This window comes from Vanellus vanellus (assembly GCF_965231255.1).
Source record: "Vanellus vanellus genome assembly, chromosome: 5".
NCBI classification, from domain to species: domain Eukaryota; kingdom Metazoa; phylum Chordata; class Aves; order Charadriiformes; family Charadriidae; genus Vanellus; species Vanellus vanellus.
In genome coordinates this window covers 30,771,295-30,791,174 of record NC_138910.1, presented here as the reverse complement: position 1 = coordinate 30,791,174, position 19,880 = coordinate 30,771,295, and the positions used below count along the sequence as shown (strand labels likewise).

Here is a 19,880-nt window from a genome sequence, read left to right as displayed (position 1 = left end):
TGAGGCTGCCGTCCACAGTGCTGCGGGTGAGCTGATGTGCCTTCCCTGGTGGAGGCTCTGTGCGCTTTATGGAAAAGCTGATGACCTTCTGGGTGGTACCACAGAGAACGGCATTATCCACACATGCTGATTTAGGTTGTGTCCAGTGTTTCACTGGAACGTCTACAGTTTCCTTCCCCCTCCCCTTGATTTTAATTCAATCTCCTAGTTGAGAGAAGATTTAAAAAACTAACTGAAACGCCAACAAGAGAGGAAAAAATCCAGTGCTCTGCCAGGGCTGGCTGTAGGGAAGCGATGGCAATCATCCAGCAGCAAAGATGAAAGTCTCAAAGCGAGAAGAAATCTGAAAGAACTAGCTGGGGAAAAGCGAACGCGTGAACAGAAAATGCAAGCGTTGACACTAAACCAAGGACCAAGCAGGCGAATCCTTGTTCAACTAACGTTTAATGCGTGTCTGCATGTCTTAATGCACGGTGTTGTTTGAACTGTATTAGAGACAGCGCATGTGTGCTAGTAAAGTTTAACAGCTTATGCCAGGTGTCAGCCCAGAATGAAAAGATGAAATAGAACAAATAATCGTACAACTTCTCAAAACCAAGCCTCTCCCACGCCTATGGATACAAAAAATGAATCAATCTTGCAGTAGTTGACTATTGTCTTTATTGCTCTCACTTGTAGTATCAATTTGTTGAAGGAAAACTAGCTGTTAGTAGTTCAGTTCTATAGAACAGTTCTTTATTGTTCTATATTATGCTATCAGGGCACTACAAATACGTAGAATTTTTTTTTTTTAAGAAAAAGTATTTTTGTGAGTAGAATCACTGTCATCACCTTGGTTCTGGAAAAATAAGTTAGTTTTTGACTCAGTTCTTTTGCAATTTTAAACTCAACTCATGCTGGCCATTCTGATTTCACATCATTATTTTAAATGAAAGAAATGCATGTTTGGAGCGAAACAAATACCCTTCTTAAAATATTTTAATTAAGATTATCCAAAGAACTGTCCGTCAGCCAAACCTAAAAAATATTTTTGTATGTTCTGGGATACTTTATATCGGTGGTAATACAGATGCATTCAAAAAATATGTTGTACTTATGCTGGCATCACTTCATAATGTTAATATGGTTTACTTTGTTGCTTCTTTCTGTGTCTGACACAGTACTTTTCCTAATAAGAGAAGCCAAGGTGAGAGGAGAGTGTAAAAACCCTCCTGCTTTTGAAGTGCAGTCTACCAAAACCTGCCTTTCCAGTTACACTCTGTGTATTTACTCCAGGTGACAAATGTAGTAGATCTAATGGACTCCGTGTTTGAAACGGAAACAATTAATGCCGGCTGGGATTTATTAGGTCTAAATAATATTAATGTTTCTAAGTGAAACTGACAGTCTGAGTGATGACGTTTTTAAAAAGCATTTAAAAAATCTTTCTGGAAAGGCAACAAAACTGTATTATGGTTATTTGTCTTGCATTCCTGAGTCATAAAACATATGCATAAAAGAGAACCCACTTATTTTTATCAACTACTTAATTCGCTGGAGGTGCTCCGCAGCTATCTGACTGTAAAATACCACAGTAATTCACAAAGCTATGCTCCGGCATAATTTATCTGAAAGAAAAACTGAAAAGAGAGTAATAAAATGGATGTTTCTTATAATACACAAAATAGCTCAAGACTTTAGATTAAATGGTTGAAGGGAAATTAAGCAAACTAGATTCCAAATCTTGAAGGGGAACTAAGCAAACTAGGGTCCAAATTTCCTTCGCTCTTGCCTTCCACTAAAAATTCCAAAGTTCTCCAAACTTTACTTGACCTCTAAGTCAGGTATACCGGATTAAGGATTACCTAAAGAGGATATTACTGTCTTCTGTTTTCATACTAAAAAGTTATTAGAGATTTTTTAAAAACTTTTCTATTAGGCCAGCAATTGATAGATAGACTGACATATCCACAAATGTTCACGTGACATTATAAAAATTTTTAATAGTGGGGAGGAAGGAATGCTGCATGTTCCAGCACATACCGAATTCCTGCTCAAAAATGCTTTGTGTTTTTGGTAGGTTTACAAAACAAAGATATTCGGTAGCTCATGAACATGCACCATATTTGCAAGTTCCAGTTTGTGGAGTAAATAGAAGGCAATATTTTAAAGGAATAGTTTAATAAGAAAAAAAAATCGTTGCTATAGTAAGGCATAAATAGTGTATACTCCTTTAGAAAGGAGGAAGCATATATTATCCATGTACACATTCTTAGTAAGATGATGGCAACTAATTCCTTGTAAGCAGTATTTGTAAATAAAAGTTAGTCTAGTAGTTGTGGTAGATTACTTGCAGAGCCAAGGGATCAAAGATCTGTCCCCTGTACCCTTGCTGTCTTCTCCATAGTTTTGCTAAAATGCTTACTTAGAATTTGTCCATGTTGTAAAGCCGGAGGTCAGAGTTTTCACTCTTTAAAAGAAAAATTAGTAACCTTGCACTTTAAGCATTTGATTTGATTGTGCTGTACAGGTCTTACGTTTACTGAAAGGTAAGACATTAGTGAGGATATTCGTTTGGTTTCCACATTGTTAAACTATGTGTTGATTTAACATCCTATATATGGCATCTAACAAACTGAAGTAATAGCTTTTTAATTTAAATGCTGAATTAAAAGCAAGACCACCAGCAAAGAAAATAAGCACGTTTGGATAATACTTATCCTCTGTCAACCTAACAGCTATTGCAACCTCTTGTATCCATTCTTTCTAGGAACAATTTATTTTTTCTTCTGCTTTCTCCGTGTGATCCTCCGCTTATTTCTAAACAACTGCTGCTTTTTAGGAGCAAGATACCACATTAGTTGTACTGCAACATAGTATGTACTGCGGCACAAGGTAGGCATATTCTTATATAGTAATTTACAGCCCTAACTTATGAGCAACAAAAAACCTGAATATTTCATCTGTCAGTAAATCTGTCCGGTTCCTTTATATCATACCATTTGCACTGCAAACATACTAAATCTTCATCCTAGAAAGAAGACTATGTTCATGGACTACAGACCTAATCTTAAGAACTGCCAACAGTCATACTGAAAGGAGAGTTGAACTCTGATTTTTTTTTTTTTTTTTTTTTTATTTGAAGCAAGGCACTAAACCAATGAACTGTAGATAAAAGCTTTATTTTTTTTTTCCAAGGGAAAGCAGGTTAACTCAAAAAATAATTTAGTCCAGTGAGTCATTTTTCTCTAAGTATCAGGAACAGCTTACTCCTTTAAAAGGGCTATACAAATAGCCATTTAAAAGATGTTAATCCAAAGCCATCAAAAAGGGAAGAAATGCCCTTTGCTTTGTTTCACACTAATCACGTTTGTAAATGTTTGTTGCCATTTTTCTGTGACAAATATGGATAAGATTATCAATTAAAAAAAAAAAACAGGAACAATGGCTCTCTGAGCAACAAAAAACTCCTTTCTTCAGATGTTGGTTGTGTAGGGATGCTAACAGAGAAACAGCAACTGCCGCAAAAATCTGTTGTTTGTTTTTTTTCTTTCTTTTAAATCTTCTGGCTATTGACATTCATGCTCCAACATCAGAGGCTGTAGCTGGGTATCTGTAGCAATACAGTTTGTTGTCTGCACCTCCACTCAATAGCAACTGATGAGATGAAAAGAAAACCAATTAGTATCAGAACTAAGCAAAATACCTACAGAAAAGTTGAGGACTCCGATTTTCTTTCCTTTGAAGACATAAACAGAAATAATGAACTGTTGAGGCATGACTAAAACCGAGAATCAAAGTGCAGAAGCAGCCTTGTCTCGTACCCTCCCCCTAAAATTAGAAGCAAAGTTTTTGTAGGAAAATTTATAAAGCTTTTCCGGCCTTTCAGTGAGAACAGGAGCCACACTTGAGAATCTTGAACACTAACAATACATTTTTTTCCCATTTTATACATGTGTGTACCACTACTGTAGCAGAACAGCTTGCTGTTACCCCCCTCTTCACTTCCTGCCATGCCCCAGTTCTCAGTTCATGCTGCTGCTTTAGTCTCCATGGCAGCAAATGGTACCTTGGAATGTGTGTTTTCTCAGCGAGGTGCGGTGCTGTTCTTGTGTCTCCTTGTTTGGAATATCAGTGCAACACCCACTTAACACTACAGAGCTTAAACTCCCATCCTACTCCTTTGCACAGTAGCATGGGGAAGTGCTGCAGTGCATATGACAGTAACACCTTCTCTTTTACCCAGTATCAACCACAGCACAACTAAAACTTCCTGTTCTATTCTATATTTAACCAATTAAGGAAAAAACAAGTCCATGACTGCTTTTAGCCCTCTTCCTAACCACCACGCACATAAATTGAGTAACTTGCTCTTCAGATTCTTACCCCTGCTTCTGTCCAGTCCACACACAAAACCTTGTCTTCATGAGCAGCCAAGTCATACAGAGGAGCTTTGCAACTGGTAAAACACAGGTATTTACAGTCACATGTTTGAAGTTACATGAGCAATCACAGAAAACAAAATTGGTCCCTGGAAGAAATACTATCACGATGCTATCCAACAGATCTCATCTAGCAGTTATAAACACTTCTAGTGAGTACCACAGATATCTACCATCTCTGACATTTTCTCTGCTTTCTCCATGGCTGATTACATCAGTTTTAACCTCTCCTACATCCCCAAAGAGAAAAACAGCAAAAATTTTCACCTGTTTGCAAACTACCCTGAGACTGAAATTTAATCAATCTACTTTTTACAAACAGTTTATTATATAGTTGCATTCTTCCATGTGTGGATGCTGCTTGACTGTGTGTGCTTACATGCCTTTGAACAGCAAAGAACATGTGTTTATTTTACCTCCTTGTGTCCCAGAGCTTCACAATGTTGTCCAGAGAACCAGAGATCAGCTGATGCTCATGAGTAGGTGACCACTTCACAGATGTCACCCAGCCTGTGTGAGATGTCAGAGACAGGAGAACCAAGGAGCCATCTGAAAAGAAAAAGATATATAAAAAAAAAATAAAATATCAGTAAATGCCAGCTGAAACCAGCACTTTTAAGATGCATACAAAATCCAGGGAGAAAAGCAGTCAGCAACATATTTGTGTTCAAGGTAAGTGTTTCTACCACCAGTAATTCTAACTTCTAAAAGCAAAATTAATTTTAAAGAAATCAAACAAAAATATAAGTCACACAAGTTCTGGGGGAAAAAAATCCCAAACAACAAAAAATTCAAAATGTATTTTCTTGTCACTAAACTCTCTTCGAACATTTTTGAAAAAAAGCAAACAAAAAAATTGCCTTTTTTATTAGCATAAAAGAAGACAATACTGTTAAACTCTGGATTAGATTTATAGGAGCTAAACAAGTAAACATGTCTATGAAATAAATCTGGCAGGCTCAGTCATAAGTTATCTGCAATCCTGTCAGATATGGCACCATTATATCGTAACAAAGCAACTGCTATTTCACTTTAATGATGGTCCAACAAACCTAGGTGTGAATCTTCACAAAACCAAAAAGTTAAGGAGTGCAACTGTACAGTTGAACATTCATTACTAAGTTTAAAAAACAAACAAACAAACAAAAACTAAGCTGAGTTAGTTTTCAGCATTATTAGGTGAGAAATCCAAAGAAGTCTTGTACCAGGTTACGGAAAATAGACATAATCTTTGTATTAATAAAAGCCCCCAGTGGCTTGTTTCAAGCAGAGGGAGCAGAAAACAGTTTGCGAGATGTCTCCCAACAGGGAGAAACTCTGATTTTGAAAAAACAACCCTGCAAACATGTATATTTTAGGTCACCTTTGCTGCGAGGATCCCATAGTCTGATATGTCTGTCAGTGCTCCCAGATGCGAGGCGTCGACACAGTGGTGAGTAGGAGACAGAATTAAACACTTTGTTTCCTGTCTGTCAGAAAAGAAAATAGTAACTAAGAGAGGATCCACTGTTTTTGCACAACCTTTTTATTTGAGCTGGACTTGAGCTGAACCTACAGACAAAGTATAGTGATCTCACCAAAGTTGATTTGAGATCTCCAGTCTCAGCGTCCCAGAGCTTAATGGTGTGGTCCCATGAGGCACTGCAGATTTCTTCAGCATCTGACCACAGCACAGAGGAGACAGCTTCTGTGTGACCAGAGAGGGTTGCCAGGGGAGTCTAGAATTTAAAGGTGGAAGGAGATTAGATTGAATGTTGTCAACAAATCTGTTCTTTCAATAAATAAAAATATCTGCCTGATCAGCCTCAGGCATATCACCAGATATTTTCACATAGTCACTTTTAACAAAGAGAAATTATTTTCTGTGGCCACACTTTTGAAACAAAATCCTGGACAAACCTGGAGCTCATCTTACCCTTGTTAGTCCCAACTGTTCAGTTTTCTGCTTCTTCCGTGGTCTGTTAGCTGCTTCTTCCATTTCATCCTCTTCATCTGTAGGTACTGTACAGGCGACAGTCAGACTTGATCTAGAGGTTTTTGAATTGCATCTCTATACAAGCAATTAAGCAAACCTCCGTATTTACAATACCTAACCTGTCTATGATGCATGAAAATTTTTACCTTACGCTTATCAGTATTATCTCCATTTTGAGCATAAAGAAGATTGATACGAATTAAGCAATCTTCTCCAGATCATGCAATTTAAAAATGAAGTCCCAAGGAATTTTTAAGACCATCCTCACTCAAGGAAAATCTCAACAGTAATTCAAGTACATGATAAAACAGTCATTCTTTTAGATACAATACCTATATATATAGTCCCAAACTGAAAGAATATGAGTTGTAGCAGTGAAAGAAAGCCTTCAGACCAAATGAAATTAGTCTACATTTCTAGAAAAGACCTGGTCATCTTACTGTCCGCCGTATTACGGTGTTAATAATAGAACAGGAACATAACCTACAAACTTCTGATTTGTTAGAGGTCTATATGCAAACCTGCATATTTATATAAATCCATTAAAAATAAATGAAAGAGATGAAGTACTATATTCTGAATAAAATAAACAGCAGGCAATTGATAACCGTACCTGAAATTAAGTATGGTCTTTGTTACCAACCAAAACAGTAAATTAAGACAGTGATGGATAGTTGTGATTTTTCAAGGAAAAAGAAGTTCTGTCTTGCTTTTAATATTACAGATTCAATTTTTTAAAGAAAAAAGTATTCAGATATCCATCTTTCAGGTTGTCATTAACTACGGTTTATTTAAAGACAGCGAAGAATCCCATCTTACACTTATCTTACCTGTAGACCAGATCTTTAACATCTTATCCCAAGATCCACTGCAGAACTGTATGAACAGAGACATTTTATCAAAAGTTGATCCAGACAGACATTGTAAGCCATACTAAGTACACTTCCTGCTTGAAAAATTAACCAATGACTTATAACTCGTGCAGGACAGTGCTGGGCTCCTCAAAAACCAAAAACAACAAAAATATTTTGGTACAGATCAAATTATTATTTTTCCTTTCTTTGCAGGAAAAAAATATCTATAAAATCTCTATTTCTTTCAGCACTTAAAGGTTTTATTTTAATTTGTCTGATATTAAGTCAAGCTGGGAAGGATGACTCCACCTTTTGGGTGTGAGCGCTTTTAATTGTTGAATTCCTGGATAAAGGGAAAGGACTACTTTTTTTACACCTTTATTAGGATCACTCTGGATTTTTTTTTCCCCACCAAAACTACTGTGAAAATTCAGGTCAAATTTGAAAATAGTTTATTATAACGCAAAATTCACAAGTGTTAAAAGCAAAATTTACTTAAAAATAAACATTCAACTTCACTTAAGTCAAAAGCAGCGGTATAATGGTTTGTGCTAAGGTCACCTTCAGCTTTTTGTGCTATTAGAGGTTAACTGCATCGCTTTGTTTGAAAGGATGGCCTAGTGTTGATGTGTAGCACTCCTAATCCTCAATAACCACTATTTATAACACGATTGGAAATTTATCAGTGTGTCAGTCACAATAACACGATGACTAGTAACTATGCAGGGACAAAAAGATGATCTTTGAGATACGGGCTGCTAACATCCCAAAGGACAAAGATTTCTTTCCAGGAGTCACTCACTTTAGTTCTCGTGCAATCAACAGCTATGGAGTCTACACTGCCAGCGTGTCCCCTGCAGCAGTGAAGGGCTTTCACTTTGTTTTTCTCCACATTCCACTCCCACAGCAGGATAGTTTGGTCCATAGAAGCACTGAGTAACAGGCACGACAAACTATCTGAGGAAGAAAAAAAGGCACACTCGCACCTAACTCAGCTTTCCAAAGTCTTTACTGTAATTATTCTAGTCAAAGAAGAAATAGCAGATAGAAACCCATATATATATCTCAGTTTACATCATCTTACCCTGCAAGTACAATGAATATAAAAATACACACCAGTATTTGCTAATGAATCATGGAATCGTGGAGTTTCATAGAATCATGGAGTTTTCAGAGTTGGAAGGGACCTCTAGAGATCATCTGGTCCAACTCCCCTGCTAAAGCAGGATTGCCTAGAGCACATTACTCAGGACTGCATCCAGGCGGGTCTTGAAAATCTCCAGGGAAGGGGACTCCACAACCTCCCTGGGCAGCCCGTTCCAGTGCTCTGTCACCCTCACCGTAAAGAAGTTTTTCCGTGTATTTGAACGGAACTTCCTGTGTTCTAACTTGTGCCCATTGCCCCTCATCCTGTCACTGGGAACCATAGAAGAGAGCCTGGCTCCATCCTCCTTCAACCCACCCTTTAGATACTTGTATGCCATAATAAGGTCTCCCCTCAGCCTTCTCCAGGCTAAAGAGTCCCAGCTCTCTCAGCCTTTCCTCATAAGAGAGATGCTCCAAGCCCTTAATCATCTTAGTTGCCCTATGAAGACTGCAAGTTGGATAGTCAAAGTAGATATTAAACTAACTATATTCATTTCTGTTAAAGGACTGATTTACTCGCACAATTATTTCATTTCTAACGCCACTAACAGAGATTGAAATAACTGTAGCATTTAGATATTAAATATTCATGACTGAGGAATGCTGACATTTCTCCCCCAATAAATCAAACTATTACTACTCCCCTAATATAAATACTGACCTTGCTTCACCCATGCCACATCCTTTACTACTTCTGTATGCCCAGCTATTGTCATGACGGATTCTCCTTCCAAAGACCAGATTCGAGCTGTCTGATCGTAGCAGCCAGTTAATATCCTACAATGTACAGAATTTGAAACATTCTCGTCTTTAAAACCAACAATGTTTTGATAAAAAAAAAAAAACGCTTCAACCAGAAACTCAGAAAAATATTAGCATAGGAACTGGTTAGCTGAAACAAATTTCAAAGTATAGCTACTTTGTGTAAAAAAAAGAAAAAAATTAAAAAAAAAAAATTGAGTTTGAAAAAGTAAAAAATCTTTTTGTTACAGAGTAAAGCTTTATTAAAGCCTACAACTATAAGGCTAGGAGAACAGGACAAAAAGAAAAGCAATGACAGTACTGCATATTCTGGTAGGTGAGACTTAAGATTGCTTACATCATTTAAAATAAAAGATCATTTGTTGTTCATGGTATATTACTAGAGGATCTCAAAGCATTTTCGAACCATTACTTAATATAGGAACATTGCCAAGTTGGAAAATTTATGTGAAAATACAATAGAAAAGGACAAACATAGTTGAGTTTTTTTAAAGAAAAGCTCTACATAAAGGTACACTATTATGTTTGTTGGTAATGAATATCGCATTTGAAGTCAAGGGTTTAAGTTAAAAAAGGGATAAGGAAACCTTAGTGTCCTTTAAGAGAAAGGATAGTTAACAGCATTTGTATTATCTATTTGTATTAACAGCATTTCGTGTTCAGTAACCGCAGCTGTTTTCTACTTGTGTTAAAGTGACTGTCAGCATAGAATAGAGGTGTTAAAACGGAACTGCTTACAAAAGCAAGTAGCTGACTGACTTGACAGTTTAAAAAAAAAAAAAACACAACAAAAACAGCAAAGAAAAAAAAAAGATTATTAAAGAGACAGAATACCACTCCATTTTGACACCACAGCATCCTCTGCACACAACAGGAATAAGCAGGACAAAACTAGAACTGGCTTAGTACCATTCTTCAGTGGCTTGAACAGAACTGATCCAGTCATCATGGAAGATGCATTCCTCTGGCTGAGGGGCCATGTATTTCTCCACATACTCTATTTCCACCACTTCTTCCTGAGCTCACAGACAAAATGCTTATTTAGTGTGGTTTTACTTTTTTAAATCAGTAACAGTAGTATTTAACTATAGTGTGGTGCAAATATACAAGTTTATCGGGCAAAGACTTTGGTATCTAAGTCCTAAGCCACATTAGTGGAATTAAAGTCTTTAGAAAAAAGTGTCTGAATTATATTACTTTCCATATTTTTATCAAATTACTATTAATACCAAACTGGAAGATAAAGCAAACAATTTCACTCTTCTCAGGTTCCTCTTCTTCTGTATTTACTCATATAAAACTGGTGTCTAAAATACTTCATGGCATTTTCTAGAGGCAATACTAACCTCCCCCGTTATTTCCCAATGTAACTAACAGAGTAGAAGACAAAAATATATTAATGACGAACTAAAGACCAGAATTTCTCCTCTGAATTGTATACAGACAACATATTGGATAATGATACCCCTTGCACTGCTTACTCCCATGCTCTCTAACCACTTTGCAGTTCAGAATGGATTTACAGGGATATTCTCCTGGTAAAGTTAGAAAAGAAATAAAAATGAGCAAGGAAATCTACCTAGTCAGGATGACAGTATAACACCTTAATTAGATTGAAGTAAACTGGCCAAGTCTGTTCTACTGTCCAAGATGGGGAGAAATTGAGTATGACTTACCGTGGAGATATTTTCCATTTCCATGTGCGTGACCAGTGGCATACGCAAGAACTGGCCATTGATAAGGAAGTCAAATTCCACATATTTGTGATCCGCTGAAACAAATTAGGAAAAATCCATGTTCAGGTGTCACTCTTTATTTGATACCGTTAAGAACAGCATCATTCTGTGGCCAGTTCAGGAGAACGGAGCAAGCAAGAGGATAAAAAAGACAAACAAACAAAAAAACCCCTAACAAAACAGTCTGTTTCTACTCCCAGTTATAAGTGGGCAGCCTATGAATTCCATAGGATTACGTGAGTTAAGAGGAAAGGAAAATTTGCTGTCAGGGTTCAAAGAGTTAAGTTTGACGCTCTTAACACATTCTTTTCTAAATCGTTTTCTCAGTAGCTACATCTAATCAAACCCCAGTGGTGCTTCACCACTGTTTTGCATAGAGGTCACCACTGCTAGCCCACATCTTTAGCATCACCAGCTACAGCCCTGTGTTTGAGGCAGCAATGGGAAAATTGTAAGAAATTTTGGCTCGCGTTTCTCCCTCTCTAATGGCATAGTTGACAAAGGCCCCACATTTTGACAAGAGCATTGCGCTGTGCACTGATTTTCGTATTCAAGGTTGTTTGTGATTTCATAAGGGTAAAAGCAACTTGCAGAAGTCTTGGTAGGTTAAGACACAATTAGTCTAGTTTCTTAAAGAAAATGGAATTTTTTCAGTAACATTGCACAGGTGTCTTTCCCCTGAAAAATCTTTTGAGTCATTCAGGCCCATTTCAGCTAGCACTGAGAGGAGGGTTGAGCTCTTCTCAAAGGCTCTCATAAAACACAAACCTTTGCTTTCATTAGATCTTTTGCCAGGTTTTGGGGAACCCTTCCATTCCCATCAGCCGGGGCAGCTCCGTCCATGGCGCTGGGCACCCGCTAATATAGCCTTCGGAGCATCCTCCTGGGGCTGCCCACCAGCGCCGGGACCCGCCGAGTTCCCCACCGAGTTCGAAGAGTGCCTCGCTCGAGATAACCAGACCCAAAACAGAGGGTCAGGGCGGGCTCGGGCCGAAGCCTGAGGGGTCCGTGGCCGCCAAGGGTGCTGCTTCTGGCTTTGACAGCACCGTTCTTCGGCCGGGTCCGCCCCGGGCCCTCCCGCCCGCGGCACCCCGCGCTGCAACCGGGCAGGGTCAGCCCCGGCGTGGGCCCGACTCCCCCGCTGTGCTCCCCGGCGGCGTGCGGTCAGGAACGCGGGGCTGCAGCTGGACGTGCCACCTACCGTCTCCGGCCGCCAGCAGCTTGTTGATGAGGTGGCTGAGATCGGTGGTCTCGGAGGCCGCGGGCACCGAGAAGGGCACATCCTCCACCGCGTACCTGCGGGGCACACAGCGCCGTTACTGCCCCTACCCATGGGGGTCTCCCCGCTGCTCCACTCACCCCCGGCCCGGCCCGGCCCACGCCGGGCGGGCGCCCACCTCACCTGCGGTTCTCGGTGCGGAACCGCGCCGTGAGCTGCGCCATGCTGCCGCCGGCCACGTGCCGCGATTAGCCGCGCCCGCCCGCGGGGCACCGCCTCCCGGCACGCCTGCCGGCCGGCCGCGCCCCGGCCCCGCCGATCCCTTTCCCCCGGCCGGGCCGGGCCGGGCCCCACACCACACACCGCTGCCGCCGCCGATCCCCCAGCGACACGCGGCCGGCGGCGCGTTGCCGCCGAGACTACAACGCCCAGCATGCCGCGCGCGGCCCGGCCCGCCGGATGCGGCTCCCGCGAGGCCCCGCGCCGCCGCCTATCCCGACGCCCCCCGCGTGCCCCCGTCCCTCCCCCTCTCTCTCCCTCCCGGCGGGAGGGCGGGCGCGGCGGCGCGCGTGCGCCGTGGGGCGGTCTGCATGGCGGCGCCTGCGGCAGCCGAGGCGAGGTTGAGTAGACTCCTCCGGGATCTTCCGCTGCTCCCCGCGGGCAGGCCGCCTGCCCTCTTCCCCCGGGCCGCGGCCGGCTGGGGGGGCCGCGCTCCTATGTGTCCCCCCCCGCCCCGGGGCTGTGGTGCGGGAGGGGTGTGAGCGGCGGAGGGGGGCGGGGGGCGCAGGGGGTGAGGTGCTCCCCCCGTTCTCCTCAGGGCTGGAGGGCGGGGGGGGGCTGCTACCAGGCCCTTGCGCCGTTGGAGGGGTGTCCCATGGCTCCCCTTCAGCCGGGCGGTGCGGGGCAGCCGGCGGTACTGGCTTTGCCCCCGTGGCCGTGGCGGCGAGTGGTTTTCCCCCGCGTGGGGCTGCGGCGTCGGCGGAGCGTTGTGGGTCTGTGGGCTGCCGGTGGTGTCTTCCTGGGGTGTCTTGCCGGGGTAACTGGGGTTGTGCTTCTTCACACGTAAAGTGGCACATCAGCAATAAACTTCCCACTAAAAAGTAGTAAGCCCAGCACGCGGTGGGCTGTAAGTGAATTTTTGGGGAGAAGGCTGCTTGTGTGAGTACCTGCTATGTGCTTGGATTATGTGTATTTATTTTTTTTTTCCCGCCTTTTTGACAGTTACCTGTGGCCTCTCAGGCAGCAGCTGAGCTTTCCCTGCGTGGTGGCTCAGGTTGGGTCAACTCGTTGGAGAGGGCAGGTGTTGAGTCTTGGTGTTTTGTGAGGCTGTGAAATCTCAACTGTTTCTTAAGTGTACTTAAAAAGACTTAACATTGGTTGTCAACGTAATTGACACAGGTGCATTTTCCAGGTACATGGGCCAGCTATACAAAATTGACTTACTTGGGAAACCTTTTAAGCAGCAGTCCCCAGATCTTCCATGCATTCTTAACAGTGTCTGCCTGCTCTTCCATGACAGAGAGAAGCTAAATCTCAAACCTAGTACAAGTTAATATAAAGCTAATTGTAACTTACTTACTTGGGAGTATCACTATGTTCTAATTTCCTCCTTGTTACATTTCACTGTAATTCGTGCCCTTCATAATGGTGGTAGAGAAATGTCATCAGAGGAAGCTTTTTCAGAGTGTTTAATTGTTGTTAGCTGTGCAGTTATCTTAAATCTTTTTATAAAACCTCGGAAACATTTCATGGAAAACCCAAAAAAGATTGTTGGTGAGGCATTCGGCTCTGTGTATTTCCTGTCACGAAGCATAAATTAAAACCGGAATGGGGAATATTGCTGTGAGAAATGCTAAAAGCATGAACTTGCACAGTCAAGCTTTGATTTCCCTTTTTTTTTTTTTTTTTTTTTTATGGGTATGCATTGAAAACTTGAAGCTTGAAAAATGTAAGAGAATTCCCTCTCTCCTGCCCCTCCAGATTACTCCTAGGTAGAATATGCTTATTATCACAATGGACTTAATCTGGTTCTTACACTTTAGGTTCCTTCTTATGACTAAAATCTTGCACTATTGACTCTGTTAAAATAACTAGCTCTGGGATTTTGAAAGGCAGTGTTTCCTTTTGGAATCTGGGTGCATGTTGCCTTCACAAGGAGGCCTTGTAACTGAAGGAAGGCAGAAGCAAGCATTCATATGAAGCCTTAAAATTACGTCAGTCTAGAACTGGTGTCTATTTAGGGACCACTGCTTGCATACAATAGGATAAAGAATCAGAGGCAAGAAATATAGAAGTCTAATGCCCTGCCTTAAGGCAGGGCAGAGGTGTGACTAGTCAGTAATAGGATTTTAAAGTAATGCTAGTTTGACTTTTCTGTTAGTGTCTTTAAAAGTTTATGTATTAAGAAGTAGTATGTGGGCTTCTGGATTAGAGAGGAGATTGCAACAGTTATGAGAAAGGTTGACCTCAGAGTGGGCACTGAAATCCTGTTCCTGTTGAGAGTTCCTGGTGTTATACAAGTTGTATCTGTGGATGGCAGTGAGAACGTAGGGATGCAAGAATTGCCCCTGGCTTGACAGCTGTGTTATCGTGGGAGTTCTTGACGGCTAAATAAATGAAGATCTGGCTGCCTTTTTTTGTTTTGCTAAATGATCTTGAACTATCAGTGCGTTTGTCTTTGGAATCGAACCACTGATGGTAATGTGTAAGCTAGATTGCAGCGCGTAATGTTTGCTCGCATGAATATCCTGTCTGTAAGACCCTGCATAAAATGCTCATGATGGTTATCGTGTTTGCCTCTGCTAGCGGTTTCTGTGGCTGCTTGCTCTCCTTGTAGAGTTGGACCAAGAATAGCAATAGCCTTTATTTTCCCTTTATTTTGAGCAAAGTGCTTCCCAAATGGAGGCAGGGTGAGGGAAGCAGTCCTATGGCATTAAAAAGCATTGACCCTCGAGTTGGAAGCAGCCTTGGGGTGGTGGACTCCATGGAGAGCAGCCTGTAGAGCGGTTTAGGTGGAGCTGCATTAAGACTAAAGCTGAGGCATGGAGAGCTGCCTGTTTGATATGTGCACTGAGGATACAGCTATTGATCCCATTTTACACTAACATTAAACTCCCGCATTTCTCCTTTGACCCCTTGCTAAATGTGGGATACAATGGTGTTACACTGGAAATTTGTGTGGCACTTATGTAAAGTGTTTATGAAAAGAAGAGGTACGTGTATGGTATTTACTCATTCATGATAAAATATCCATACATATATATGTATACAGGATATAACTGTCTTGTTTGGGGAATCTTTTTGTAATATTTATACAACTATAAAATTTATTAAATATGTATATATCTGTAAAAGTATATTTCTTTAAGACAAAAAAATATCTTTTTTGTTGGGAGTTACACAGCACTTAGGTTAATGAAACCTGGATGGTTAAACCAGGAAATTCATTTTCTGGGGTGATGTGTGTGCCAATGGTTTGCCTGGGTTAGAACAGTGAGTTGACAAAGTCACAGGGCAAAAACGTATCGACGTTTTTTAAACAACGTTTTATCAACGTATCATGTTTTTTAAACACAAAGACAACGCTTCAGATATTTCTGGACTGCTTATAAGAACAAGCTCAATAAATATCACTTTATATTTACTCTACTGCTGTCACTTTTTCCCTGAGCTTTATTATTAGCCAGTGTTAGATACAGGATAGTGGGCTACTTGGGCCATTGGGCCATCTTGATACAGCCGTCCTTGTGTTCTGTAGTCAAGTTCCAGCACGTTCAGGGCACACACCGTCAGTATCCCTGGAATAAACTTCTTCAGTTTATCACAAGGAATTAAATGTGCTGCTTTGCAAAACTGACATATCTTCTTTACATCTTTTAACTGAGGGGAAATGGTTGAGTGATGATGAAATCTAGTTTTCTGTCTCTTTTTTTCGTTTGCTGCTAACATGCTTCAGACATTTCAACTGAAACATCTCATAATTGTTCTCAGATCCAAAGCTACAAAATATTTGGTAGACGTGAGGTAACTTCATTTGGAACTTGGTTTGGAGTGTCATCACTTGAAAATTGAATGGAAAAATAAATCTGCTTTAGATTAAAGTATTTAGTATATTGAGCATATGAGCAGCTTAACTTCACAATGTTGTTTGTATCAGCAGGATGCTTTATTCAGCTTCAAAAGCCAAGGAGATGTGGATTTACTTTGCCTGTGGTCCTTTGTATCTTTGCAAAGCAAAACAAATTTGTGCTTCCAGGGTTGTACCGTTCTTTTTGAGTGACTCTCTAGCCCTTTACATTCTCCTTACTAAAGCTGTAAACGGTTGAAATATCACAGCCAAGAAGGTCCATCTCAGGGAATTTACTATGTGGTGTTGTGAAGAAGATAAAGCTGGTAGGAGTCATGTGCTAATGTATTGCTGCCTGTCTTTAAAATAAATACTGAAGGGGAAAATCCTGAACACCTTTCCCCCTTCCTCACCCCAAACTGCAGGGATTAAGTTTTCTTCTATTCAGTTTGGCATATTACGTGTGTAGTTTGGTATATATGTACTCTAGTAACCTAGGGCCCAAGTTAATTTGTCACTTTGTCTCATTGCTTATGAATATTTGGGATTGATCACTGCTGTCTGGGTGAAAGCCTTATCCTGTGGATGTGGCACTTCACTGTCCAGTACCATCTGTTTGGTTAAAGGTTTATAGTGGGCAGCTGAGCTCCTTGAACGACTTTACTTTGGGATAGAGGTAGATCTCTGAAGTGCTGGGAGCTCTGTCTTTTTGTCTTTCATTCAGATATCTGATGTTTTGCCTGCCCAAAGCTTACTGCGCTAGACTAACAATAGCAATTTTATTTCATTTATATGTTGTTTTGGAACCCTTTGAAACAAATGTAATTCACTTCAAGATGGCTGTATGACAGAGTTGGGTAATGCAAATCCTGTCTGTTGATTATGGCAGTAGATGACTAATATTTTTGTAAAGCAGTGCTGGCATATCTTTAAATATCACGTGTTCTCTAGATGTGTATGGTTGTTAGTTGAGTGCTTGTGGACATGTTTAGATGAAAATCATGAGAGTGTGTATGTGTGTTTTGTATCTGTGTATGCAATGACAAGTCAAGCAAATTGTCTCATACAAGATGTTAAACTATATTCTTGGAGCAACACACTGAAATTTCTCTGCATTGAGTAATAAAGTGATGCCGAGGCAAGGATTTCTTGAGGGCTTTAGTGTTAGCTTGCAACAGCCTTAGAATGTGTAAGACAAAAAAATCTGCAGCAATGGCTTGCTTGAGGCTAAAGTACGTAAGGCTGAAATAAACTTTTGTAACTTTTTCAGGTCACCTTGTAATGGAAAAAATGGAGCTGACTACGACATTGCTATGGAAGGATCTAATGATTTGTTCATAGGCAACTGTGATAGTACAGAAGAGTCAGAAGCAAATGATCGTGTTTTTTTTTCAGGTGAGGTATGAATATCTGATCTTTGTAGATGCTTTTTTTACATTCTCTCTGATGATTTTACAGTATGATATTATGTCAATGTGTTTTTTCTTGCCTTTATAGTAATACATTGTGTCTTTTAAACAAGTACAAAAATTTCTTCCCTTGGATTCTTGTGCCATTCAGGTTTGAACTGATGAATATCCAGATGTTACATGTAATGACGACCTTTAGTAATTATGTTAATAGATCCTGTTGTAGTGCTGAAGAAATATATGTTTTGCTGTGTTAACAAAATCCTTTAATAAAAGAATACTCGATGATGTGCCTTGGAGTAGGAGGGATTCAGAACACTTGAAAATCAGGTCAAATTGCTTAGTGACCAAATGTGGCAAATAAGAATCCAGGGACACAGGACATCTGTATGTAGGTATTGGAGAAGGGGAGTCTTTGATGTATTTATTATCAAATATTGGCAGATACTCCTAGTCAGAGAGATTTTTGTGCATAAATGTTCTTTTGCAGATTACTTCAGCTAACATAAAATATCATTCAGGTAGTGATTTAGTAGTGTGCTTACAGTCTCTACACAATGTCTTGAACACAACTAGTATGACTTATTTGTTGCTGCTTTTCTGGTGTCGTTTACAGTAGACAGTTTCAGCGTAGAAGATTTATACCTGCAGAATTTTTGAGAAGGTTATTGGGCCCAGGTCTGACTTTAATATAACATTTAGAAATATTTTTCTCCACTCTTAGGATTTGTAGTTTACAAATTTTTATAGCAGAAACATCAGAGTTTTTTGTGTGATTGCTGCAAGAGGTACAACAAATTGCACTTCTTGTACTGGCCAAATGACAGGCAGCCTGACATGACTTTTTATAAAAGGGCTGCCTATTTTCTGTTATTTTTAGATGTTTAATGTTTGTGTTTTCAGAGTTTCAAGACAGATATTTGTGCTTAGACATTTAAATTTAATGAAAGTGGGATGTGCTGCAAGACCTTGATTCCGCAGGCTTGATGAGAATAAGGTCTGAGTACCTATTTTTTGAGACTTGCAAAATCTGATTCTTGGTCTTGCACTGGATAATTCTTGGACTTGAATCAGTGGTTTTGTGTTGCTTGTGTTTGTTTCTTCTGTGGTAAAGAATTAAGAAAGCGCATAGAGATTTTTGTCTTCATAGCTAAATGAATGTATCTAAAGGCCAAGTAGAACAGTATCTAGGATTTCTTTTGAAGTCAGATCAAGTTGGTGGATGTTTTACGGTTTTGTTTTTGGTATATGTTCTCTCAGTTTCTGGGTAGACTTGAGATATTTTAAAGTGATGAGTGGTTTTGAGGAACAGATTTTGAGCACAAGGGATTTTTCTTTCCCCTTAGTAGAGAGAGTTTGTTCTAGGAAGCAGAAATATGAATACATTTTCAGCATGAAAATGGAAAACAAAAGTAGAACTGCTAGTGTTAGGTAGTAGCCCCTTGATCAGAAGGACAAGAGCTCCCTCAAAGTATACAATACAGTACACTGATTTTAAATGTCCTCTTCTTTTTCTTTTCCTTTTTTTTTTTTTTTTTTTAATAGGAATTGCTACTCAAGTTAAAGTACATTTTAGTGTTTTTCCTCTGTGAAAGCATCTAAACTGCATGGATTCCAGGGATCCATTGTTTGGACAGAGTGACTCTCCTGCAGCCTTGCCCATCGCAGGATGCCTCTCAGGAGGTTCTCCATCATCAGCTGCACCCGCGCGACCACCCCAGCCACAGCCTCACTCTGCAGAGGAGTTCTACCTGGTAGACCAAACCGGGCAGCCTCTCTATGAACTGCAGCCCCTAGGAGGGCCCAGTGCGCAGATGGTGAGTGTGTCTGAAACAGGGCAGGTGATGTATTCACAGACGAGGGAGCTCTTTGAAGAACTCTTTTACATGGTGCTTGTTTGTTGTAACAACAGCTGATTCAGACTTTAGGTGAAACTTTACAGTGGTTCAGTTCATGCTCCAGTTGCCCTTCCTCAGGTAGGCAAATTCTGTCTCCAACCATTACTAATTTTATTAAACAGCAACTAATGTCTTTTGTCATTATCAAGCCCGTATGTTACTGTGTGATGAGATCTCATACTTCTACCACTGCTGCTTTCTGTGTATTCCCTGGATAAGTTTATCTGTTTTGGGGGGGACTGGAACATTAGCAGTAAGCTAACCCATTATGTCTCCCCCCTCCCCTCCCAATTAATTTGCTTAAAACATTGCTTTGTAATTCTTAACACTTCTTTTGTAAAATGGTAACTGTCTCACCCAGAGGGTTTGATTGGCATGTGTTGTACTGGCACTA

General features: G+C 40.5%; 1 protein-coding gene across 1 annotated transcript; it reads right to left on the bottom strand.

Annotated features, from left to right (window-relative positions):
• Positions 1 to 2,927: 2,927 nt before the first annotated feature.
• On the bottom strand, positions 2,928 to 12,245 carry WDR12 (WD repeat domain 12). Its single transcript, XM_082483846.1, has 12 exons — positions 12,096 to 12,245; positions 10,835 to 10,929; positions 10,068 to 10,174; positions 9,058 to 9,173; positions 8,053 to 8,207; positions 7,227 to 7,272; positions 6,337 to 6,422; positions 5,999 to 6,139; positions 5,785 to 5,890; positions 4,838 to 4,970; positions 4,366 to 4,438; positions 2,928 to 3,636 (listed from the first exon to the last, which is right to left on the bottom strand). Exons 2-12 carry the CDS (start codon positions 10,874 to 10,876, stop codon positions 3,559 to 3,561), a joined length of 1,083 nt encoding a protein of 360 aa, XP_082339972.1. The 5' UTR covers positions 10,877 to 10,929; positions 12,096 to 12,245; the 3' UTR covers positions 2,928 to 3,558.
• Between the last annotated feature and the right edge of the window lie 7,635 nt (positions 12,246 to 19,880).